The following is a 24,896-nucleotide window of genomic DNA, read 5'->3' as shown; positions in this document are numbered from 1 at the left end:
ATGCACAGAAGAGAAGAGGAAGCCAGCATGGAAACCAGACCCTGGCTCCAGCCTAGGAGGGACAGAGGAGGTGCTGGTGGGGGCCTACCCGAGCCAGGGCAGCTCCAGAGGAGGACTCATCACTCGGGGGCCCAGCGGACGATCCAGGTTTGCTCTGCAGTCCCTTGAGCCCCTGGGCATCCACAAAGCACATCCAAGCCCAGGGGCAGCACAGGCAGAGAGCCCAGGCTCATGAGGCTGTCTGGGCTGATCCTTATTGAGGGCGGGGACAGGGGGTGGCCCTTCCCACCACACCACCCACTCCCCTGTCCCTCCCCCCTCCTCTGGGACTCAGGCTCCTGGCATTTCCCTTACAGCTGGCTCTTCTTTCTCACATCCAAAGAGGAGAAAGGAAACTGAAAGGGAACAAGAGTCGGGCAAGAAATGGGATGTTGGCGGGGAGGGGAGGACCCAGTGCTTCCAGTCACGCTGGAGGGCACAGGAGGGGCACTCTGCTGCTGTAGACCAGCCTTCCCTTGCCACCCTTCACACCAGGGACACTGGGACTCTTACGGACAGGGTGTGCTTTATGCCAAGGGCAAGAGCCAACAGCAAGGACCTGGTGGTGTCCCCTGAGGGGTCCTCAGCCTGGTAGCAAAGGTCAAGATGCTGTGATAGGGCCATGCTGCCTGGGGTGTGGGGCACCTGGCCCTGTGCCCTGCCTGCTCCCTGGGCATGTCCTGTGGGAAAGCCTCCATCAGCAAGTGCACTGGGCCTGGAGGAGGACGGCTGAGGTGTCCAGGACTCAGGGCCTGGGAGAAGGAGTGCCCCTGGGTAGACCAAGTTCATGTGTGTGTGGTGGGGTACAGTGAGGAAGTGTGTGTGGGGCCCAATGGGAGCAGCACAGTCAGGGCCTAGTGCACCATGCTGAGCAGAGTGCAGGGGTGGGACACCCTGTGGCATTTGAACAAGGGCCACCAGCTTTCCAGAGGGGTTGGAAGAGTGTGCGGGCTTGGAGGAAGGGGGCTGACTTCACAGAGCCCCCCTTGAAGGGCTTCCCTGAGTAGCTCCGCTCTCCCCTGTCCCTGGCGCGCCCAGCGCAGCCTGTGCAGCCTGTGGAGGGCAAAGGAGGAGCAGAGAGACCACCGCCTCACCCCAGGGCTGCATGGGCTGGAGGATGGCAGAGGGCCAGTGGATGGTTTGGCCACTACTAAGGTCCCCTGCAGACACTGGACATGCCAGCTGTGTTTTACAGGAGGTAGGCAATCTCCTAAGAGGGCAGGACCCAGCCTGTGCCAGGGTGGAGCCACAGGCCCATACAAGGGAGCACTCAAGACAGTAGAGTCACCCGTGTCCACTGAGCACCTGCTGCAGGTGTGCCAGGCTCAAGGTAGTCTCTGGGAAATGCAAGTGTGACCAGACCTTGCCCTGTCTCCACAGAGGTGACACCTCATGAAGGAGGTGGTCATATCCCCCACTATCACCATTGTCCCTCGAGATGCAACAGAATCTTGGCCTGAGTTTAGGCCGCTAGGGGCCCAGAAGACGCCGGAGCCAGCTTTGGAAGGGGCTTCGAGGGACAACTGCACAGCCAGGCAGACGTTGCATGGGACTTTCCAGGAAGGGGACTTTCCAGCAGTCTGTGAGCGCAGGGCAGCCCAGAAGGAGGACCTTCCTAAACAGATCTCAGGAGGCAGAAGCTTATGTGGTGGGCAGAAGTTCCCCGGATCGGCAGGGAGGCACTCTCCAGGGCTGGGAGTTTGAAGTTCTTTTTGATAGAAAAGAGAGATCTGGCATTTATTTAGGAGGGAATACCTCCACAGCAACTTGGGTGGGAGGTGCTGGGGCTCCTGAGGGCAGGCGCTGCCTCTTCATCTTAGCAAAGGGGCAAAGGTGCAGAAGGATGTAGGTGTGGGGGCCACAGCCCTCCCTCCCGGCTAGGGGCCTGCTCCATGGACCTCAGTCTTCTCCTGTGTGAAATAGGAGTGAGAATCTTCCCACCTGGGAGTGTGCTCGTGGGGTGAGTGACTGGCTCCTATTCCTCTCTGAGGCTGGTGCCTAACATGCTGAGTCAGTACCCATGACCTGGGTCCAGGTCGCGGCCACTTCCCACTCTCTAGCAGGCCCTGAGGGCACTGTCATGGTGTGCTTATAAAAGTGATGAGGTTCCCGCACCAGAGCCCGGGAGGGAGCAGGGCAGTGGGGGAAGCACAGGCACAGACTGAAGGGGGCTGCAGCACCAGCCAGAGGGTGCTCCTTCAGTTTGGACCCGGGCTCCTTGTGGCCCTTCCCCTCACAGTCCTGGCTAAGCTGAGACTCAGCCCAGGTGTCAGTCGGGGGCTTTGATGAACTTTCCTAAAAACAGTCATTGTGGTTTGTAGGAGCACTGCTGCCCAGTTGCCCAGAGTGAGATCTGGGGATGTCCCAAAGGCACTGCAGGTTGGCACCTATGTCCTGCAGAGACCTCTGTCACTGGGCTCATGGCCAGAAGAAGTTGGGTCTCTCTTAAGTCTGACTGGAGGTAAGCAGCTCCGTGGGCTTGCAGGCTTCCTGGGTGACCTTGGGAGAGGGAGAGCTTGGGGTGTACCACCTAACACCTAGCGCGGGTGGACCCTGTAGAGCCAAAGGCCTTCAGCCCAGGCAGATGCGGGCTGCAGAGGTCCCCTGGTTTCCACAGACATTTGAGTCTCTGGGAACCCCGTACAGGAGCTGGGGAAGGTTGTGTGGAGTGGTGGAGGAGTGATGATCCCTAATCACAGCAGACTTTTGGGGACTTGTGGTTTGGAACCGTCAGCTGAACTAAGGGGTGTGGAAGAGGGGTTCCTCAGTTCCCCGAGGGAAACGTCATTCCCCTGCACAGGGAGCAGGAACCCCAGAAGGAGGGCCAAGCTTGCTGGGTGCCACCCCAGGGTCTCCCATCCTTTTCCAACCTGGAGAAGTCAGGGGCAGAACTGCAGGGAGGCCTCCCAGCCCCCAGAGAGTAAAGGGGAAGGAGGAGATGCACTGGGAGATGGCCAAGGGCCCGCTACCTGGAACACAGAAAGGTGGGCTCCCTGCTGCAGTGGGAGTGGCCCCGGGAGTCTACTCAAAAGACCATCCATGCTGCCATCAGTGCCGCAGGCAGCTCAGAGCATCAAGGGACAGGCAGACGTCAGTGGTGGGAACCCGAGGTTCAGGGACTAATTCTATGAAACGGATCCACTGTGCTGACCCCCACTGCGCTGACCCCCACGTGCTTTCTTTTCCAAGAAGCCATTTACCTGCAGCCCTGCCTGGCCTCAGTGGACAGGATATGTCACATTCCTCAGTAAACTACTCTTAACTGTAGGAAAAATGTGGGCCCCAAATAGTGTGGATAAGAGGAACCCAAGTTACCCCAAAGGAGGAGACTTTTGTGACCAGATCCTGAAACTCTGAGAGACAAAGGCAGTTCCTCCTAATCATAAAATCTGTAAGAATGTACTGTTAAGAATCCAAATAGAACCTAGAGTTCCATGACAGTGGGGACCTTAGAGTCACCTTGCTGTCCTATTATTTGTCAAAAGTCAAGAGGAGGCGCTGTGCAGGGCTTTTGGAACTCCTCTGGGACGCCCAAACTGAAGTGCAGGAGAGGATCCTTGTCTCTCTCCTCTCTGAGAGCACCCATTCTCTCTCTTGAGAGTGTTCTCTTCTTTCCCCTTCAATAAATTTGTCCTGTTATTCTAAGGGACACTTAGGAAATCTTTGAGACTTGATTGGTAAGAATCAGGGTTTGAAGAGGGGTCTTTGCAGCTGCCTGTATGGCAAGCCTCCAGCTTCTCCTAAAGATCAAGCTGCCTATCAGGGTCCCCACAAGTTTCCCTGGAGACACAGCAGGGTGGCCTGGCTGGAGCATCTCCTTTCAGCAAGATCCAGGAGGCGGAGCCCTGCAGGGCAGCAGCCTGATCTGGGTAGGAATCGGTTTCGTTTCTGAGCCTGGCTCCACCTCCAACTCCACCTCCAAGGCTGGGCTGCAGAGGGACTGTCTCCCTTAGTTTTCCCGCAAGCAGGCGGGGTTTGGTGGAGCCACATAAAGCCTCCCAGCTGGACATCGCCTGCACTGTCACTGCACAGGGACAGGTGAGTGTCCAGAGAGGCGCGGGACAAGCACAGCGCATTCCTGCTGTGGACTGGCCCCCAGGGGAGCACTGCAGGGACATTGCTGCTTGCAGGGACTTTGCTGCTTGCAGGAAACAGTGATACTGACAGGAGCTGCAGGTGAGCTCAGACCCCTTTCATTCTAGTTCCCACCAACTAACTCCTGCGGAGGCTCTTGGGTGCAGTTTGGGAAACTGTCCCCTAAGTGGCAGTGGCTTTTCTGCTGGTGTTGGCGGGCAGGCACCGGGATGGGGAGTGCAGGGGTCGCAGAGGGCCTCAGGCTAAGGCTGAGCCCTGAGAAAGTTTCAGACCCAGGGCTGCTGGGGTGCGAGCCCACCCCAGCTGCTGACCATGGTCTCGGTGGGTTGTGTTTCCCCCCTAAGGAGGTGCAGCCAGCAAGGCCAAGTCCAGGAGACCCCTGGAAGGGCAGAGGAGTCCTCGGGATCCTGCAGGAGGTTCCCAGGAAGGGGTGGCAGAGACTGGCTTGTGCACAATGCCCCTGCTCCAGGTCCTCCCCAGCCGTGGACTTGGACTTGGAATCCCTGGGATCTTGGGGTCTTGGGGGTACAGAAGGGCATCAGTGGCTGGGGCAGACTCAGGTTAGGGGTCTGACTCAGTTTGCAGAGATGCCTTGGGTGTGCCTGGAGGGGTGGAGAGTGGCAGGAGTCCTGCAGACTGATAGAGGACCCCAGGGGCCTCAGAGTCCTGTCCCCCAGGAGGTTGGTGACCACCCACTGCTCAGATGGGGTACTAGGAATGAGTGGTCACATTGTAAGTCAAGGTTTTTCCTGGGAAGCCCATCAAGTGCTGGTGGCCACTAACTGTCAGTCCCAGAGGGTTCTAGAAGAAAAACCAAAAGGGCAAGTAGCCCTGGGAGGGCTGTTTTCAGAAAACCAGAAGGTGGCTGGTTCTCAGTGCCTTAGGCTGTCCCGAGAACTGCTGGGCAGGTGGTCTCTTTAGGCTCCTGAGGGAGGAAGGCTCTGAATCCTCCCTCTGTTCCCTGCTAGCCTTTGGGCTCTGAGCTGAAGATTCTGCCCCACATGGATGAGCCCAGCCTGCAGGCTGGATGGCCCCTCACCTGCTGTGGGCACTGTGCCCAGCAAAGCTGGAAGCTGGCACCTTGGTCTGGGAGATATGTGCAGGCTCCCACAGCCTGAAATCTGGAGTGGAGAGGCAACAGCCTCCCACCCAACCTCACAGGACATTAGGTGGCCACCAGACAGGAACCTGCCCTAGAAAGGAACACAAAGAGCCCTCAGCACCTGGACAGTGGCCCTCCCTGACCCTAAACTGTGATGACAACAGAAGTCCAGGCAAAACCCAGTCCTCCGCACAATGTGACCACAGTACCCTCGTGGGCCATGCCCAGTGGGGTCTGCAGTCGTGAGGGAGGAGAGCTAGGGAGGAGAGAGAGGGGGCCCAGCTCCCTTGCAGTCTCCCCCCAAACACAGGGTGCAGTATCTGCACCTCATGAACAAACATGGGCTGAGAGCTGCAGGTCATGGCCATAAGACTCTACCAAGACCCGTGGTGCTGGATCTGCTTGGTCCAGGTGCACACGGCAGCTGGAGGCCCAGAGCCGTGAGAGTAGAAACTGGTGGAATGACTGAGATTCCCTTTCTGTGAGTCCACCCTGATGATCAAAATGACCCTAGAAAGGTACAAAGTTTGTGGCTTGCAGAGAAAACACACAGGACTTAGCTCTCAGGAATCTCTGTAGGGAAAAACAGAGGGAGGGAGTATAAACCCAACGACTGCTTTGGTTGCTCAAAGTGAGTCCATGGTCCTGGAGAGCAGGCCAGGGACCCATGATGTCACCTGATGGTGTACTAAGGCCCACTGAGGCCGTCCTGGCCCAGTAACATGGTGATCCAGGGGACAGATGGAGGGGGTCTTCTCTGTGGAGCCAGGGACACTGTAGGAACCCAAGCTCTCAGCCCACGTTTGCTTGTGAGGTGCAGATCCTGTTTCCAAAATAGGTGGAGGGCGGTTGTCTCAAGAAGAGTTCTGTGGATGGACAGTCTCCATAAGTGACCTCTGACTCGATGGCCTTCCTTATCACCCGACTCCTACCAGACAAAAGGAGCCACCCTCCCTTTCCAGAGGGCCAGGGGTGACTAGATGCTGCCCTCGAAGCACACAATCCTGGGGGTGGGCAGAGGCTGGCTGTTCTACAGAGGCCTGGGCTGTGTTGTTTACCAAGGCCCCATCACTCGGGGCCAGGGCTTCCACCTGCACTGACTGGCACATCTCCTGTGAAGTTCAAGGTGTGACAGGAGACAAGGAAGAAGATGAGTCCTCCTCCATCAGAAGTCAATTGTGCTAATCCTGCTGCTGTGGAATCCAACCATCTCTTCCCAAATGGAGATGCTTCCACGGCAGAGAGAAATGAGGCATTGGTAAGTGGCTCTGTTCAGAGGGATGCTTTATTTTGGGAATTTTGACACAGTAACAGGAAGATGACCGTCACAGTGGGTGTGAGTCCTTCCCATCCCCACCCTAAGACTTATAACCCAGCAGGAGGGGCGTCTGGGAGGGAAACATAAGCAGGTCTGTAAGGAGAGGAGGCATCGGGTGGGCCTTCTCATTTGCCTGTGACTTCAACACTGCTGCTGACACCATTGGACAACTGTTGAGTATTGCTTGGAAATGGAGTCCACCAGAGCAGGCGACAGGCCAGCATTTCAAACCCAGAATAGCAAAGACCCCAGCCCCCCCCACCAAGGACCTGGCTTGAGCTGCCCTGACTCCTCCCCAGGGCCTCGAGAGCGAGTACTGTCGTGACTCCTCCTTAGAGCTGGGAAGCCGGACTGTGGAGGGAGGAGAACCTGTCACATCACCCGGCTGAAAGGGCCAGTGTTGGGATCCGTCTCCAGGGCGCCTCAGTCCTCACCCCATGTCTGCTTCGCCCCCAAAAGGTCTCCGTTCTACACTGTGGAGACCACGTGGCTTCCCTAGGGATGGAGTGTCCTAGTGAGACCTCCACACTGACCCGTGGTGAGACAGGGGCAGCACAGTGCGCCCTGGTGTGGATGCCAGCCCTGTCCCTACACCAGCCCATCTGCATCCCGTGGTCTCCCAGAACAACATGGCGCCCAGCCACATTGAGATAACCCACTTGGTTGCACCTGGGCCCCAACAGAGCGTGCAAGGACCCAAATGTCCTGCTCCAGGAGGGACAAGACTGACTCAGTTCATGGTGGCAGAGGTTTCAGTTCATGACAACTTACTGTTTCCTTGAGATGTGGTGTCAGAGCACGCCAGGGAGCCTTGCCACACACGGTGCTCCCCTCAAAGGCTGGGAGACAAAAGAGAGAGGAAGTCTGGCCCCTACGTCTCCCCAGGCCTCTCCTGTTATACTACAAACTAGCTCCCAATAATTCCAAGCTGGGAACCAAGGCTTCACCACATGTGCCTCCGGGAGACAGGTCCAAATTGTAACCTCTACTCTCCCCACCTGCCTGGGAAGCAGCTGGTCTTTTCTAGTCTGTGAACCCACACGTCCACTTCAAGGTAAGAGTGACGGTGGTTCTCAAATGCGCCCCCGGCCACAGCATCTGCAGAGCCTGGAAGGTGTGGGAACTGTACGTACTCAGGCCCTCTGCAGCTGAGACCTGGAGAATTAGAGACGTAGCATGGGGACAGGATCAGCGTCAATGGCCCGGGGGTTGTCTCTGGCCCTCTGGAACCCTTGTGCTCCGGGAGGCCACCTGCACTGCAGTGTTTATCACTTTTCATGGAACCATCCTAGGGGAGAGTGCAGAGCAGGATGAGGTTGCCTTGTCGGAATCCCACACTGGCCATCACGTCCTGGCCAAGGCACGCAACTTCTAAAAAAAAAAAAAAAAGAATAGCAGCCTAATGAATCCTCCTTAAAATAGAACAGAGTCACCAGCCTGGTTCCTGCCTGCTTCTAGATGAAGGCCAGCTGTGCTGGCGGGAGACACGCTGCCCCAGCCGTCCCTGGGTCACCCACCGCCCAAGCCATGCTCATCCTGCTTCTTTTTTGGTTGGTCTAGAATCCCACGTTCCTGGGGTTTTCTGAGTGTGTTAAGGCTGTCAGAGAAGGAGGGTACAGCCCAGGGTTAGGGCTGTGCTCAGTAGAGTGGGAAGCCTTGGACTGAAACCCAGCACCAAATAAACCAACCTGCACCAGAAGCAGTGTCTCCCCACCTGGTTGGTGGGTGGTAGGAAGCTGCTGTCTAGCCCGTCTTTGATCCTCTGTAGAGGGTTTTTCAGGTGCTAGCCCTTTTAGCATTTCCTCTTTGGCCCTGTGCTACAACAAGTTGACTCTAAGGTGCATGGATGTAGTTTGTTTTGTATTTCCTGTTTTGGGGTCTTTATGAGGGTTTTGGACCTTTGGTTTATGTTTTGCATTCGATGGAGGGGTGCGTGCAGGACTTCGTCAGGTATCCCCCCTCCCCTTGGTGGGATTCCAGGGACCCTATATTACTCCTGTCCACATTGCCATCTTTGGTGGAGCGTGACCTGCATATAACAGAGTGTCCTCTTGGCCTTCTCCAGGGGTCCGAGTTCAACCTCTGCAGGCAGTATGAGGAGAAGGTGCGCCCCTGCATCGACCTCATCGACTCCCTGCGGGCCCTGGGCGTGGAGCGGGATTTGGCCCTGCCTGCCATCGCCGTCATTGGGGACCAGAGCTCGGGCAAGAGCTCTGTGCTGGAGGCTCTGTCGGGAGTGGCTCTCCCCAGGGGCAGTGGTGAGAACTCATTTCTAACTATTGTCCTCGGGCACCTGGTGGCTCCCAGAGCAGTTCTGTATTCTCCACAGTCTGGAGGCTGCAGGTGGAAGGTGAAGGTGGGTTCTCCTGAGGTCCTTCTGGGCCTGCAGGTGGCCACCTCTTCACTGTGCCCTAACCTCACGTGGCCTCTTCTCTGGGCAAGATTCCTGGGGTCTCCACGTAATCTTACAAAGATGCCAATCACATGGGTCAGGACTTTCCTGTTGTGACCCCTGATGACATCTGTCAACTCTAATTGCCTCTTCAGTGGCCCCATCTGCAAAGGCAGTCACATCGGGGTGATTGGCTCAGCCTGTGCATTTGGGGTGAAGGGCTCTCTGTCTCTTACACCGTCTGGTTGCACGCCTTTGTGGATTGTATGGGGTCTGCAGTTGGTGGAGAGTCTGAATGGATAGTGTCCCTGCCCAGAACACAGTGCACCTGGGTGTCTCTCCTGAGCTCATCCCACCAGGTTACTGGCCAGCTGGGGGGACAATGATGGGCATCTTAGAGTGATGCCTTTGACTTGCATGGACAGGGGAGCCTGTGAGAGCTCAGAGGCTGAGCTCTTAGACAGCCAGGATTCAGAGAGGGCTTATAGACGCTCCTTCTGAACGGGAATGTGTCCTGGGGGAGCAGTGAGTGGGGGGTGGCTCAGGAGCAGGGAGGGCCGCTTGCCTGTGTTTGGGAGATTGTCACCTGACCTGAAGGCAGTACATTGGGTTGAAACCCCGAAGTGTTCATGGGTTTAGATGAATGAGAGAAAGTCACTGGGGTGACTGTTCCAAAAGCTCATGTCTGAGGTCACCACAGACGCGATGCCCCAGTGCATGAGGTCACTGCAGGGTTTTGAGTCCAGAGGCTTCTGCCTGGGCATCTCCCCTGATGATGGCATCAACCTTGGAGATCTGTGCGTGCATGGCCCCTCCAGCCTACAGAGCAGAGCAGAGGACTGACATTAGTGTGGTCTCCTAGGTATTGTCACCAGGTGCCCTCTTGTGCTGAGGATGAAGAAACTGGGGCAGGAGGATGAGTGGAGGGCCAAGGTCAGTTACCTGGACATGGAGTTGGAGCTCTCAGAGGCTTCCCAGGTGGAAGGGGAAATCAATAAAGGTGAGTGCCCGGGGTCTTGCCTGGACACCAGGCCCAGCTAGTGCAGAGGGTCCCCGTCTCCCCTGCCTTGGGCCTGCTCCCTCGGGAGCCCTCCCTTCACCCACCCCAGAGCTACTGCACCTCCTCTGCCTCATGTTAGGGTCACACACACGACTTGGGGACCTGGGTACTGCAGGAGCAGTGAGCTGCCTTGGCCACACATGCCGACGTCATTATTTGCAGCCATGTTCTAGACTGTAACAGACATTCCAGAGAGATGGTGTCTACGCTCAGAAGCACCAGGTGGCCCTCAGGAACCTTCTCCCATTCTAAATGTGTCAATACCGAGAGGGGTCCAGAGAAAAGCAGGCTCCTAACAGAACTCACCGGTTCCTGGTGCCCTAACAAGTTCCCAGCTCTGGTCTGGGTCCCCTGGTGTCCTCACCTTCCTCTCTGTGACTCTCCTCCCACACCCAGGGGAGGGTCACGGCATGCCATCAGGAAGGGCTCCAGGCTGGCCCAGTGGAGATGTCCCAGGTCCCTCTATAGACAGTCCTGGGCACAGCAGGGAAAGTACCGAGTCACCTCTTGAGGAAACATGGGGTCCAATCTCCAAAGGGGAAGGGGCTCCAAACCTGCTGCCCCCCAGGACCCCCGAGCCAGAGCTGCTGTGGCAGGCTCCCTAAATGGGGCACCGCCCTTCAGCTGCACCCCGTGTCCTCTCCTCTCCACAGCCCAGAACCTCATCGCCGGGACAGGGCTGGGCATCAGCGATGAGCTCATCAGCCTGGAGGTCAGCTCCCCCAGCGTCCCGGATCTGACCCTCATCGACCTTCCTGGCATTACCAGGGTGGCTGTTGGAAATCAGCCCACTGACATCGGGCGCCAGGTGAGACTCCAGCCTCCACCTGCCTGTGCCCCGGATGAGGGGGCGCTGCATGAGTGCAGCCGGGAGTCCAGGTCCTGGTTGAAGGGGGCGTGTGGAGGCGAGTGGCAGTGGAGAGCCAGTGTCACGATCCCCAGTGGACGGAGACGACCATGCAGACAGGCAGCTCTGTCCTTCCTGCCTGTGGGAGCACAGCCTGCACTTCTGTAGCCTCCAAGAGTCCATGGTCGGGAGCTCTGGACGCTCCTTGAGCATTTCAGACATCAGAGCGTCACCTCGTCCCCTTCCTTAGAGAAGAAGGGACTTTGGGCCTCAGAATGCAGGAAGGCATCATCTCTGTGTGTTCAGCCGAGCCTTGGTTGGGTCACGGTGAAGTTTTGTGTGGCACGCACCCTGCCATCTCTTAGAGGGCTCCTAGTGGGCAGAGAGGGTGAAGGCGCAGAGGAGGTGACACATGGCCTCCGTGGCTCTCACCCCAGGAAGGAAGACTCAGGAAGTGAGTCAGGCAGTAGGTCTGGTGTCTTGCAATCCACTGGGACCCTCAGATCTGAGGCCTCAGGGACAGTAGGCAGCCACAGCCTCACGGCCTTCCCTGACCTGGGGCTCCACAGTCCGCAGGCACCGCTGCCCTGAGTCTGGCTTGGCAGAGCCACGGGGTTGTGCTTGCAGGTTCACTTGCCCACGGAGGAGGTTGCAGACACTGAGTGCCTGAGTGCAAGTGCATGGTCTGGGCCTGTCCCCTGCTTGTCCACCCCAATGTGTCTCCTGCTTGTCCAGCCCAGTGCTGGGAAGTCACAGCCTCTTTTTCCTATAGATCAAGCGACTCATCAGGAAGTATATCCAGAAGCAGGAGACCATCAACCTGGTGGTGGTCCCCAGCAACGTGGACATAGCCACCACGGAGGCACTGAGCATGGCGCAGGAGGTGGACCCTGATGGAGACAGGACCATAGGTGAGAAGCAGGGAGCCGACGGTGGGACCACAACCCTGAGTCCAGGGGAGAGGCTGGCTGGCCGAGGGTACCTGCACGTGGCTCAGGAACCCTCCCAGGTGTAGGTTCCATGTCCACTGGGTCTGGAGGAAGGAAGCCACATTGATCCTTATTGGCCACCTCATGGCCTCCTGACGCATGTCCCTTTGGGAAGGCGCCCTGGGCTCCGAGGGTGTGCAGGAACAGGAAGGAGAAGCTCCCAGTTGAGATCTCTGGAGGGCAGCCAGGCTGGTCTGTTCATGGTGAAGGACGGACAGAACACGGCCTGTCCCTCCATGGGCCTGGGTGCAGGAGCCGGGGAAGGGCCACCCCTCTAGCATGGCCCCCTGTCTCCCTGAGGCCTTCCCTGCAAGTCTTTGTGGACTGGGACTCCAGCTTGCTCGTGGGTTCTGTAGGGGCCCTTGTCTGCTGGCCCTGGGCTGGGTGGAGGCCTGGGGGCTGGTTCTTCCCTCTGCCTTGGGACACTGCACGGTCTCTGATCCCAGTCCCTGGCTGGCAGGAATTCTGACGAAGCCCGACCTGGTGGACAAAGGCACTGAAGACACCGTGGTGGACGTGGTGAGGAACCTCGTGTGCCACCTGAAGAAGGGCTACATGATCGTCAAGTGCCGCGGCCAGCACGACATCCAGTCACGGCTGAGCCTGGCCGAGGCCCTGCAGAAGGAGAAGGCCTTCTTCGAGGACCACCCTCAGTTCAGGTTGGTCAGCTGCGCTTCCCCAAGGCCAGCCCCAAGCAAGGCGGCCGTCCCTGCCGGGGAGAGTGGCTGGGCTGAAGCAGGTGTTGGCAGCGTGTGTGTGTGTGTGTGTGCGCGCGCACACATGGGAGTGAGTGTGCATCAGCCTGTGTGCCCCCGGCACTGACTGCGGAGCTGTCCTGAGAGGAAAGGGACGCACACAGCCTTGCCCCCTAATTTAAGGGAATAAGGAGGCTGCTTACTGCGGTCATCTAAGCGTATGGGGCTGGAACCAGAGTAGAAACACGGATGGAACAACAGAGACAAACAGAGAGCCCAGGTCGGACACAGGTGCCTGCGTGTTTGACACTGACCAACGCACAGTTCACCCAAGGAGCCAGAGAGGTCGCTGCCAGTCAGGGGCATGGGGTTGTGTTGAACACCTGGGGAAGCCTGAATGGGGTCTTCCCTAACTAGCAGACCAAAACGGACATCAGCTGTAGTTAACTTAGCCATGAAAGGTGACCATGCGCGTCCCTGTGACCTCGCCCCGGCATCTGCAGTCGCAGGTGCAGAAGCGCCTGTGTCCGCTGAGGCCTCTTCAGAAGGCAGCACTGACTGACACGCTGGTGGGATCGCAAACAAGAGCCAGGTGGAGTCTCAGCCTTATTGCCTTCAGTTCCCCGGGGGGCTTCCGGGCGTCCCATGGAGTGACAGGATGTCCCAGGTGCATGCACAGAGTGGCAGCTGCAGTGCGTTCCACAGCAGCCAGAAGGTGAGAGACACCCAACATCCGAGGAGCCAGGAGTGCAGAAGCAGGGTAGCTGTGGGCAGGAGGTGGACGCTCCCGTCCAGGCTCAGAAAGGCAGGAAGCCCCCTCCTGCTGCCACGTGGCTGGACCTTGAAGACACTGTGCCAAGGGAAAGACTGTGACACCAGACCAAGGCCGTGTGTCTGCACTGGACGAGGTCCCTGGAGCCAGGAAACTCACAGCCACAGGAGAGGAACTGGCCAGGCCTTGGAGGAGGTGGGAATGGGGCTTGGCGGTTAATGGAGCAACGTTCCAAGACAGGAAAGTTCTGGAGGTGGGAGGTGGCCGTGCTGAGCCACAGTGTCAAAGTCATGGCGTCTCTGAAGTGTGCACTCTAAATAGCTAAAAGTCAAACAACATGGCATGTTTCATACACGTTGGGAAAAATGGATGCTTGTGGACAGTCAGGCTTGGTGAGGGTCTCCAGCCCCTGCCGCCTGCCACCCTCAGGGACTACCAATGTCAGAGACCTGCAATACCTCACCCTGTGGGCCCCAGTTTGGCATTACAAGGAGACTCTGTGGCCTCCCTCCTCCACGTGAACATGGTTGCAGTTCTCATCCTGGGGCAGCTGTGTCTCTGGGTTCCCCAGTTGTCACGTGTGTATGTAAATAGGCACCATGTTTGTGTGCAGTCCTGTCCCCACAGGTGCTGTGTAGTCACGCCTGTTACACACGGAAGGGTGTGTGTGTGCTACGGAAGCGTGTCTGAGGTGCACACGTGTATGTTTTGGAGACCAAATCTGCAGTTGGATGTCTTGAGACACATTTATTTGATGAGCTGGAAGGGACAGTTCCAGCCTCTGTGGACATACCTGAGCTGCCCACAGGCAACCAGGTCTGATCCAGCTGTGAGCATTGCTTGGGTACGAGCTGTATGCCCTTGTGTTCTGTTGGAAGCGCCTGAGTCTGTCCCGGCCACCCATCTGCACATGCAGACTCTGATGTGCTGTCCACGTGACCACGGATGTCCCTCTTGCTCTCTCTCCCAGTGCTCTGCTGGACGAAGGAAAGGCCACGATTCCCTGCCTGGCGGAGAGACTGACCACTGAGCTCATTGCACACATCTGTGTAAGCAGAGCCCCATGTCCTCTCTGAGGGGTCCCTGGCACCCAGCCGTCCACAGTGCTGTGGAGGTCCTGTACCCAGCCCTCTCAAGGCTTCTTGGCACACATCGTGCTGTCTTTGCCGTTGGTGATTCCAGCACGAGAAGCCTTGGTGTTGGGATTCTGCTGCCTCTCACAGCAGATGTGGGTGGCACCCTGGCTGTGAGTCCATCTGTCCTGGGGTTTGATGTGTGGGTATCCTTAGGAGCTGGGTTCCCAGTGGGTCTCCAGGGAGAAGAGTGTTGGATTCTGTCGGACCTGGCAGAGTGTCTCGCTCACACCACTGTAATTCTCAGAGTTAGGGGCCCTCAGCCAGTGTGGACTGGGGCAGCAGCCCTGTTGGAGAGCTGCCTCCCATGTGGGCACAGAGTCTCAGTAGAGATCTTGCCATGCTGCCCACCAGCGTTCAAGGTCTTTCCCAAAGTCCCAGGGTGCAGGTGGAGAGCAGGGTGATGTCTGGTGGACCTGGTCATGAGGGTGGAGCTCTCTGGGCCAGCGTCATGCAGAAAGAGCTCATCCCTTAGCAGACTGCCCACTTAGAGCTGCCTGGGACTTATCTTTGCCCCTGCACTGGGTCACACTCCTAAACCCAAGCTCAATTTTTCTTAGCTAGGTCACTGTCCTCGAGGCCCAAGGTGAGTCTGAGGCCCATCAGCTGGCTTCGGACTCTGAGTCTCCCTCCTCACATTGCCAGTCATGGGCGCGTGTGAGGGAGGCTGCTGAGGGCCTGGCTGCACCCTCCAAGCTGCAGGGGCGGGGACCTGGGGGCACTCAGTCACCTTGTATTTTATTGTATTTATTTTTAATTTTTAAATAGGACTTTTGCATTTATTTCTGATTTTGCTTCAGACGTGATGTGATTTCTTTACATATGAAATATATCAAGTATATACAAAACAGTTAATAGACACTTATATACGAACTTGGTAGATTTTTTGGTATTTGCTTCAGATTCCCCCCCTTTTTTAACTAGTCCATTTTTTATGTGTTGTTTTTACATATATATATGAGGGTGGAGTGCATTTGGATATATTTTACATACGTGAACTATAACTTCCCATTCCTATGGTTGTAATGATGTGGAATTGCACTGGTCATGTATTTATGTATATGAATGTAGTAAATTATGTCTGATTCTCTCTAAAGTCATCCCTATGGTCATCTTTCATTTCTTTCCTTGATTCACTTTTGTTTAAATCAATGAACTTCTCTTTCCCCCTCCCTCCTCATTTATTGGGTGTTAACATCCACATGTCAGAATGTTTGCCCTCTGTTTTGTTTTGCTTTTTTTTTGGATTGGCTTATTTCACTTAGTAGGATAATCTCCAGTTCCGTTTCTTTAGTGGTCAATGCCATAATTGACTCTTCGCTATGGCTGAGTAATGTTCCACTGTGTACATACACCACATTTTCTTTATCCATTCATCTGTTGAAGGGCACCTGGGTTGATTCATAGTTTAGCTATTGTGAATTGAGCTGCTCCAAACATTGATGTGGCTGTGTCCCTGTAGTTCACTGATTTTAAGTCCCTTGGGTATATACCGGGTAGTGGGATAACTTTAGCCACCTGTTAGGAACAGAAGTCCCTGCTAGCTTCTCCCTGCTGAGAACAACATCTAAATGTTGAGGAATCTCAAGTTGTTCCAACTGCAGACAGTGGATCTGTCTGCACCCCTGCACCACCAGAGCTCGTGGAACATGATGCAGAAGCAGTGGCCCCCTGGTGGCTCCTAGGTGGCCAGGAATCATGTTCAGTGGGCGTCTCTGTGCGGCTCATGGGCTTGTGTGCAGGAGCAGGCTGTGGGCAGCCCTGGTGGAAGGGGATGCCCCAGTGTGTCTCTCTGCACAGGAAAGTCTTTAGAGGACATCAGGACGTCACATGTACCTTGCAGCTACTCTGGTGAGCAGGCCTGTGGCCTCATTTTTTTTTCCCGCGTCCATATTTGTATATCCCATCATTTTCCCAGAAATCCCTACCACTGCTGGAAAATCAAATAAAGGAAAATATCCAGAAAGTAACCGAGGAGTTGAAATACTTTGGCGTGGATGTCCCAGAGGAGGAGAGCTTGAAAACCTTCTTCCTGATAGATGTGAGTATTCCCCGGGGCCTCGTGGGGCAGATTCCGCCTGGTGCCCACACGGGGACGCTGAGCCTCATCTGCTTCTGTCCTCACTCCCATGGGGCTATCCACGGCCCTCTGCCCACTTGGTCCTAAAAGGGACAGGGTTGAGGCAGTGGCCAGGGAGTGGAGGGTGTGTGCAGGCTGGGTAGCAGGGAGGAGGTCTCAGTCCTCTCCTCCACTGAAGGTGGAAGGGAAGGGTGGGGCTTCCTGGTACCTGAAATGCCTCACCCCCTTTAATCCAGGGTCGCCCAGGAGGGGGAAAGGCTCATCCAAGCCCAACACCCACAGGCCTGCAAACACCCTGGCGTCTGTTGTTTGAAGGTCTGCTCACACTGATGTTGTCCTTATTTGCAGAAAATCAATGAGTTCAATCAGGACATCAATGCTATAGTACAAGCCGAGGAAGTTGTAGGGCCAGAAGAAATGCGGCTGTTTACCAGGATGCGAAAGGAGTTCCACAAATGGAGTACTGTGATTGAAGAGAACTTCCAAAAAGGTCAGTGTGCTGGGTGTGTAAAAGCAGTGGAAACCCGCGGCTCACTGTTCTGGGTGTGTGAATGCCAAGGTCCAGGCGCCAGCTGATTGGGTGTCTGGTTTCAAGATGGCGCTGTCTAGCTGTGTCCTCAGAGGGAAGCAGAGGCCAGACTCCCCTGGCCCTGTTTCTAAGGGCAGGCACCCAGATGTTGGGGTAGAACCCTCAGGACCACATTGGAGAACTTCAGCATGAACTTGGGGACACGTTTGGCCATGTCAGTGAGTCCAGGCCTGGTCATGGCAGGAGCCTTGGGCTGAGTCTGGGGGAGGAGGTTCCAGTGGTGGGGATGCTGGGGAGGCAGCTAGGAGAAAGGAGCTCACCTGCTCGGCTCCATGCTGCGGACGAGGCCATGAGCCTTCATGACTGATGTGCAAGGTTACCATAGAACACTTCTTAGCCCCCAGAAGAGACGCTGCTCCCCAATAGTGAGTGGAGGAACATGGTGCATCTGGTGTCCTAGATCCCAATGAGGGTACTGCTGGCATAAGCCTGGCCACCTGTGGCAGCAGAGAATGAAGATAAAGAGCCCCATGGAGACCACCTGTGCGCCCTCCCCCCTCCCCCAGGAATCTGGGGAGGGAGAGGGCAGTTCTGGAATGATCTATCCAGATTTCAAGAGGCTGAAGGAAGTCATAGATGAGTTGATCAGGGTGTGGCAGCCAAGCACAATTCCAAGTGACCTGCTGTCCCTCGAGGACTTTGATGTGTGTCCACTATTCACCTCCACCATCCAGAGCTTCAGAGCAACAGATTTCTTTGGCTTAGAGTCTCAAACCTGGGAAAGTGGTGCTCCTCTCTGGGTAGGCCACCCTGTGGAATCCATGGGCCGACGGCGTGGAGGTGGTGGGGATTTGGAGCAGTGCTCTTTGGAGAAGCCCATGGACGGCTCATTAGGGGACAGCGACTTACCTCATCACTGTGGCCTCTGTTCCTACACTGCTCAGCCCTGCAATTCCAGGGATCAGAGGCTGTCCCCTGCTGTGGGTGCCTCTGGGGTTAGAGAGGGACACCTGCCCATTTCCAACAGGGAATCCTTTGCAATCACATGGGGGTGAAACGCAGTGCATGGAGTGTAGAAGACAGAGCTCTTGAGACTCCATAGTAACACCCGAATAACCCAGTGAGAAAACGGGAAGAGACACGACTTCAGGAAGAAGACCCAGAAACGGCTGCAGGCACCTGAAAACCACAGGGTGACCGCTTCACAGCCAGGGACAGACACGACCCTCACGAGCTGCGGGTGGAGAGGGAGGTGGCACAGCTGCTTTGGATGATGGCCAGCAGCTCCACCCCTAGGTCCACACTCCAGGGCCCTGAGACCCATGTCCACACAGGAACTGCAGAGCAGGGGTCCCCACAGCAGCCCAGGTCACCTCACATGGTGGCCTTGGCCCATGTCCAGCTCTCCTCTGTGGTGCTCACAGGAGCACCCTTATTTAAACCCATTGCCTCTTACAGACCCTGCCCACAGCACGGTCGCACTATGAGGCCTTAGGTGGTGGGACCCCCACCTGCATTTCCAGGAATTTCCCCAAACCACACACAACTATGCCATGTGAAATTCTCAGTCCCAGGCCCAAGGCGTGACCCATTCTGAACATGGCTGGACCTTGGACACACCCTGTAGGTGCAGGAAGCAGTCCCAACAGGCCACATGCACCTGCGTCAATACCTATGACGTGTCCACAGTGGGCAGAGCTGTCGGTCAGCCAGCAGAGTGGTGGTCGCAGGGACTGGAGAGAGGGACCAACTGGCAGGGACAGTGACGGCCTGTGGCGTCTTCCAGGGGAGGACTTCTCAGCCTCTAGAAGAGACAGTGGTGGATTAGATAGTGGTGGAGTCCCAGATCAGTTAGACACGCTGAGAGCCACAGGACTGTCCACTTGGCAGAGTGAGTGGTATTGCCTGTGAACTGACCTCAAAAACAATTTCCTGCCAGGAAATCCCTGAGCAAACAGGCCCCAGAGACCATCCTTCCAGGTGGGAAGCTGGGCCCCTCTGAGGCTGCACCCTGAGGGAGTGTCCCCAGGGTCAGGCACCTTGGGCACACAGTGTGAAGAGAAGCTGACCATTCTGCCTAGTGGACAGTGTCACTGAGCCTCGTCACAGCACCTGAGGTGCCTGTGCCCTCTTGTCCCCTCTATGACGGACACCTCCTCTGTCACCACAGCCCAAGAGCACCTGGTGGGCAGGTGGCTGCAGCTGATGTCAGGGTCATTGCTGCCCCCAGAGGCCCTGTGGTCCTGGTTGGGGAGGCGATGTGTCGTCCTCTCTCTCTGGCAGAAGTGGAGCAGAGTGACACAATGACACAGGCCAGTGCTTTGTCCAGTAGGCTTTCCCTGAGACCCTGCGCCTGATATTTCCTTGTGTGACCCCTGGGGGGGGTCTAGGGACACCACAATGGCCGTCTCCTTACTACAGACCAGAGGGTCATCCATTCCCAAGTCGAGGTTCCTGGGAATTCGCTTCTCCCACTGAGGTCTTCAGAAGACCAGGAAGGTGGTGTCGACCACCCGCGGGGGGCTTACCCACAGCCCCTTTCCTCCTGTAGGGCATGGAGTTCTGCGTAAAGAGATCAGGAAGTTTGAAAACCAGTACCGTGGCCGGGAGCTGCCAGGCTTTGTGAATTACAGGACGTTTGAGACGATCATAAAGGAGCAGCTCAGGTCCCTGGAGGAGCCGGCCGTGGACATGCTGCACACGGTGACGGGTGAGCACCATGTCACTTTCTGGCCTTCACTTCTCAGGCAGGGAGGGTGATCGGAGCCGGGCTCGGGATCCAAGCTGTTCCCGGGGTTTTCTCCCAGCAGCCCTCTCTGCCGCCCAGACCCCAGCCTGCTGTTGGGCTCCATTCTGACACTGCCACCCCACTAGTTAAGGACACACTCCCCCAGACCGTCCCCAAGAGTATGCATAGCCCATGAGGAGCACATCCCTGCCTGTCCCTCAGGCCCTGCCCCGTCCTCCGGTTGGGGCGTCACAGGTGATCCCAGGAACATGCCGCCTGGCCTCTGCTGTGCGTGCTGAGGGTGTTGAGGACATGGGGCTTGTGCCATGACGGGTGGCGTGGGTCTCAGCTCAGACGCTCAGAGGTTTTCTGGAGGCCTCCCCACCCGGGCCTGGTGATGACTGGAACCCCAGCCCCACTTCCCTCCCCGGAGGGTGGGGTGGGGTGGACATGGCAGCTTCCACAGCTGGCTTGTCCTCCTGGTGACCAACCCTCATCCTGAATCTGTCTGTGCCCACAGAAATGTTTAGTGGGGCGAGAGATGCTCCTATCAGGCAGGAGGTCCCCATGCCCCCAACAGGCATGTCAGGGCTGGAGGCCAGGCTGGGGTTCCCTCTGCCACACTGCCCCTTGCCCCACGGCCCTGAGCACAGCCCTTGCAACGCTCTGTGTGTTGGTTCCTCTGAGAAGTGGGGTTGGGGGAATGGCCATGCACCCGGTGAGGGCCTGGCACTGCCTCAAGGGTCGAGTGGGTGCGGTGGCATTGCTGTGGTCAGGGAACCAGGTCAGAGCCCTGAGGGCAGACCCGACTTTGTCCTCTCTCACCCCTTCCTGAAACCATCTCCCCGAGGTTTGGAGAAGGCCTGATGTGTCCCCTCCTCCCCTCCCCGCACACCCTGCCTCTTCATCAAGAGTGGTAACAGAGGTGGCCAGGGGCCAGCTGGTGGGGCAGCCTCCCCGGGCTCAGCAGGGTGAGTCCCAGGAACCTGGCCTGCTGGGTGGCGTCCCCACCAGCACCCTCGTCACTGCAGAGCTCTGGCCTCTGGTGACCCTGTGGTCCTTGCAGCAGGCCCCGCAGTTACCCAAGAGAAGTGCAGTCAGTCAGCATCTCGGGAGCTACTTGTGTTTCACAAAGCTGAGGTTTGGGGTCAGTTCAGACTATTCAAGGGTGACGATCTGGTGCTCTGGGATCAAGGACGATCCCGTGAATAGGAAGAACGGGAATGTGTGCTCCTAACACGAGAGCGATGGCGGGAATTTCTATGTAGTGAGAATCGGCTCTTGCATTTCGTTTCAAATGAATATCGTGGTCCTGCAGATTCTCTGGACAACCTTCAGGCTGATGTGACAGTTTTATCGTTAAGTATGACCAGAATCCTGGTCCCCACAAGCCACATTCTTTGAAACTGAGCTCACACGAGTGTTCTGTGGAGTGGCGGCCAGGGCTACTGAGCGAGGAGACCCCTCCAAGGACCTGAGGGCCCACTTCTGCAGGTGCGGGAGGGGGAGCAGGCCTGGCCCCTGGCCTGTCCTGTGTCTTGGGCTGTGTGCAGGCTGCGTGGGCCACCAGGGCCGCCACCACTGTCGAACCTCTTTTTCTCTTTGGTCAGATATGGTGCGAATCGCCTTCACAAATGCTTCAGAAAAGAACTTTGCTGAATTTTTTAACCTCCACAAAACTGCCAAGGTGAGAAGAAGCCGTGGTTTTCGAAGGCTGACCCCGGCTGGCGGGGGACCCTACCTGTTTCCTCTGTCCGTTCCCGGCCTCTCGTTGGCTCTTGGAGAAGCAGTTCCTCCACCAGGTCGGGTTGGAGCCAGAGGAGGGTTGGGGAGGGAGACAGCAGGCAGAATCGCAGCCTGTGACTCTCAGGAGAGAGGCCGCCTTGGTCAGGTTGGAGGTCACAAGGTGGGCGTGCCCCCAGCTGGGGCCCTCAGTGAGAAGCTGAATACAGAAACAGCATCTGTGGAGAGTGAGCAGAGAGCGAGGAGTGAAGGAGACCCTCGCGCCCAGAGGACAGGCGTGGCCCAGAGCCCAGCAGGGCCACCTGGGGAGAGGGCTGCTCAGTGGGCTCAGGACCCCAGGGCTCTGACCTCAGCTGGGGTCAGGCCTGATGAGCAGGGGGTGGCCCAGGCTGCCCCAGGCCGTGCCGTGCTCACCTTGGTGACCCAGGCTGTGGGCATGCTGATGACCCACTGCCTACTGCACGGGTGACTTGGTGGAGGGAGGCTGAGCTGTGTCTGTCTCACCGCAGTCCAAGATTGAGGACATCAGGCTGCAACAAGAGCAAGGAGCCGAGAGGTGCATCCGGCTCCACTTTCAGATGGAGCAGATCGTGTACTGCCAGGACCAGGTCTACCGGGGCGCGTTGCAGGGCGTCAGGGAGAAGGAGGCGGAGGAGGAGAAGAGGAAATCCCACGGCCAGAGCCAGTCTGTCTCTGCAGAGGAGTCGTCCATGGCTGAAATCTTCCAGCACCTCGATGCCTATCGCAAGGTGCGTGTGCAGGGTCTCCATCCTAGGGGTTCTGTGGTTTCCCTGCCGCCTGAGCCCCGCTCTGTCTATGGCACAGTGGCTGTGAGGTGACCATCAGCCAGCTCCACCTCTCAGGCCTGGGTGAGCGTCCCTGGGGGCAGCTCCACCTCAGGTAGACAGAACTGGTTGTGGCTTAGAGCACGTGGTAATCTGGCTTCCACTGGCTGTGTGGCTCTGGCCAAGCCACTTACCCTCTCTGAGACTTGGATTCTTCTCTGTGCCGTGCTGTCTCATGGAGAATGTTCCGTGACAGGCGTGTGGGCGAGTCCCCCAGCACAGGGTTGGGATGGCTTGGCAGCTCACAGGGACCCATGTCCCGGAGACGCCTGCTTGGCCTGGCGCTGCCTTTGCTCCCCATGTGAAGTCACAGGTGCAGCTGAGGCAGAGCTTCTGGGGCCTGAGCATCTGCAGAGTGAGGCGCTGGCCCCTCCTGGTTTCCAGACCCAGCCCTCCCCACTCTGGGCTGCGGTGGGCAGAGTGTCTCTGTGTGCACCTTGCACAGCCCGCAGCTCTGCCTGGATGCCCTGTGCCTGGGGGGCCCAGGGGCACTGTGGCTCGTGGCCTGGCGCAGCGCGTGGGTCCAGGTGGAGAGCACCCTCGGAAGGCAGGGCTGGCATCCAGGGCCAGCCCCATTCCCTGCAGACTCAGGGCTGCAGACCCGGGGTGAGCCGATTGGGGGTGGCAGGAGTGCAGGGCCCATCCCGCAGCCCCTGGCACCTGGGTGCTCAGGCTGCCCCGGGGGCACAGGGGATTTGGGGAGAGGGTGAGGTGTGACGGAGCAGAACGGCTGACCCTGCAAATGCGTGGCCACCACCCCGTGGGAGCCTGCAGCCTGCCCGAGGAGCAGCCCTTCTCCAGGGTCTTGTGGCTGCTCCCAGGCGACTCCGTGCGCTGCAGACCTGCACTGCACCTGCGTGTTCTCCTCCTCTGCACAAAGGCTCGCGGGCTGCCCTCGGCCCTGCACCTGCCCCTCGCACTGCTCCCTGGAGATGGGTCCACTCAGATGCCAAGAGCAACCTGGCTCCCCCCATGACTGCCCAGTGTCCCACGTTAGGGTGGAGCACAGGAGTCCGTCACCTCTTGACAGCACCATCTCTTTGCAGCCTCTGCTACCACAGGGAGGTTGCAGAGGTGACCCTGTCCACAGCCCATGCCTGTGGAAGCCTGCAGTGCCCGAGCCCGGTTCTGCAGGCAGACAGGACCAGAGGGATACGTCTAAGAAGTCAAAAACTGGCCAATGACTGTGGCCAGTGCCTGTGGAGCTGGAAACTGGGGCCAAGTGAGCCGAGCCCGCGGCTGGGGTGTCCTCTTGCCCTGAAGGCCTTTCCCTGACTGGACAAGGCCCACCCACAATGTAGAGTCATCTCCTTACTTAGGGCCAGCTGACCCTTGCATGCCCAGGTCCCAGCATGTCCCCCAAGGGCCCCTTTGCCCGTTTCTGTCCCCTCCTACACAGCAGCCGGGGCTCCCACCACTCACCCCAGGCGCACCAGGCTCTGCTCTCTCTCAGCCTTCCCTGCAGCAGCCACTGGGTGCTCCTCGCCTGCCTGGCGTCTTCTTCGCTGGCATCTGACCACACGCTTCATCTCCTGGGCCATCCCAGAGGGTCCTGCCCTGCACCCTGCCTCCCAGGGAGGGAGACTGAGCCCCAGAGAGGTCGCAGGACTCGCCAAGCTCCAGCACATGCCGATTTCCTGAGGTCGGCCTGTGCAGAGGAGCCGTCAGGGATGTGGAGACGTGGTTTTGTGCCGAGTGTGTTGCTGCCTGGTTTAGGAATGTCTGCCTCTTCCACGAGGACGAGCCGATGGTCAGGGAGGCTGGGAACACTCACCCCAGCTCGGTCTTGGACACCTGTGGGGTGGTTCTCTGCCCCGTGCAGGGCTCCCCCCGTCCCCAGCACAGAAGCCTCTGTCGGGACTGAGCCCAGGCGAGGGCCTGCACCCCCAGTCTGGGTCCGTCCAGGGTTCCTGTAGGGAGGTCAGCGTGCCCTGCTGACCTGGCCTCGCCTCCTGTGACCTGTCCCTTCCTCCCAGGAGGCTCACAACCGCATCTCCAGCCTCGTGCCCTTGATCGTCCAGTTCTTCGTCCTGAAGACGTTCGGCCAGCAGCTGCAGAAGGCCATGCTCCTGCTCCTGCAGGACAAGGACGCCTGTGGCTGGCTGCTGAAGGAGCGCAGCGACACCAGCGACAAGAGGAAGTTCCTGAAGGAGCGGCTCTCGCGCTTGACCCAGGCTCGGCACCGGCTGGCCAAGTTCCCTGGCTAAGGCTGTGTGCACCAGGTCCACAGCACAGGGAGGCGGCCCTGGCATTTCCTGGTGGCTCTGTGACGACTGTCCCCCAGCAGAGAGGGAGCATGAGCCCGGCTGCCCAGGCAAGGGCTCTGCTGGCCCCTGGATGAGGGTTGGGGGCTCTGGGAGCCTGTGATTCCCAGTGGTCAGAGGAGAGCCCTGAGCTCGGCCAGAGGGCTCAGCGCCCTGCCAGTGTCCTTCCTGATTTGTAATGTCCTGTCAGGAGCCATGTCTTGCTGTGGGTGGGAGGGCTCGTGGTGGGTGTCCACCTGTCCCTAATAAACCCTGCTGCCCGGCA

General features: G+C 57.8%; 1 protein-coding gene and 1 long non-coding RNA gene across 4 annotated transcripts; one reads left to right on the top strand and one right to left on the bottom strand.

Moving 5' to 3' along the window:
• The first annotated feature begins 1,682 nt into the window (after positions 1 to 1,682).
• LOC124089110 (interferon-induced GTP-binding protein Mx1) lies at positions 1,683 to 24,896 on the top strand. 3 transcript variants are annotated; one of them, XM_046439051.2, is made up of 15 exons: positions 1,683 to 1,999; positions 2,361 to 2,500; positions 6,357 to 6,494; positions 8,620 to 8,812; positions 9,809 to 9,946; positions 10,660 to 10,814; positions 11,626 to 11,764; positions 12,303 to 12,501; positions 14,280 to 14,358; positions 16,361 to 16,483; positions 16,871 to 17,012; positions 19,603 to 19,761; positions 21,390 to 21,466; positions 22,032 to 22,271; positions 24,344 to 24,896. In XM_046439051.2, the coding sequence occupies exons 3-15, from the start codon at positions 6,387 to 6,389 to the stop codon at positions 24,572 to 24,574; spliced, it is 1,983 nt and encodes a 660-aa protein (XP_046295007.1). In that variant the 5' UTR covers positions 1,683 to 1,999; positions 2,361 to 2,500; positions 6,357 to 6,386; the 3' UTR covers positions 24,575 to 24,896. The 3 variants fall into 3 exon arrangements, with proteins under 3 accessions (XP_046295007.1, XP_046295006.1, XP_046295005.1); XM_046439050.2 differs by lacking the exons at positions 1,683 to 1,999; positions 2,361 to 2,500 and adding an exon at positions 3,944 to 4,077; XM_046439049.2 differs by lacking the exons at positions 1,683 to 1,999; positions 2,361 to 2,500 and adding an exon at positions 3,985 to 4,215.
• Positions 6,504 to 9,826, bottom strand: LOC124089111 (uncharacterized). Its single transcript, XR_009226251.1, has 2 exons — positions 9,538 to 9,826; positions 6,504 to 7,925 (listed from the first exon to the last, which is right to left on the bottom strand). It is a non-coding gene; the product is annotated as an uncharacterized LOC124089111 (long non-coding RNA).

This window comes from Marmota monax, unplaced genomic scaffold, assembly GCF_021218885.2.
Source record: "Marmota monax isolate L192 unplaced genomic scaffold, Marmota_monax_Labrador192_F-V1.1 WCK01_AAM20220418_F8-fsc00125, whole genome shotgun sequence".
In the NCBI taxonomy this organism is placed as follows: Eukaryota; Metazoa; Chordata; class Mammalia; order Rodentia; family Sciuridae; genus Marmota; species Marmota monax.
This window is presented reverse-complemented; position numbering and strand designations above follow the sequence as displayed.

Excerpts from the sequence above, each read along its gene's own strand:
- LOC124089110 (XM_046439051.2), top strand. The coding sequence starts at position 6,387 with ATGAGTCCTCCTCCATCAGAAGTCAATTGTGCTAATCCTGCTGCTGTG. Across the intron at positions 10,815-11,625 it reads CCACTGACATCGGGCGCCAG|ATCAAGCGACTCATCAGGAA; the intron begins GTGAGACTCCAG and ends TTTTTCCTATAG. Across the intron at positions 21,467-22,031 it reads ACCTCCACAAAACTGCCAAG|TCCAAGATTGAGGACATCAG; the intron begins GTGAGAAGAAGC and ends GTCTCACCGCAG.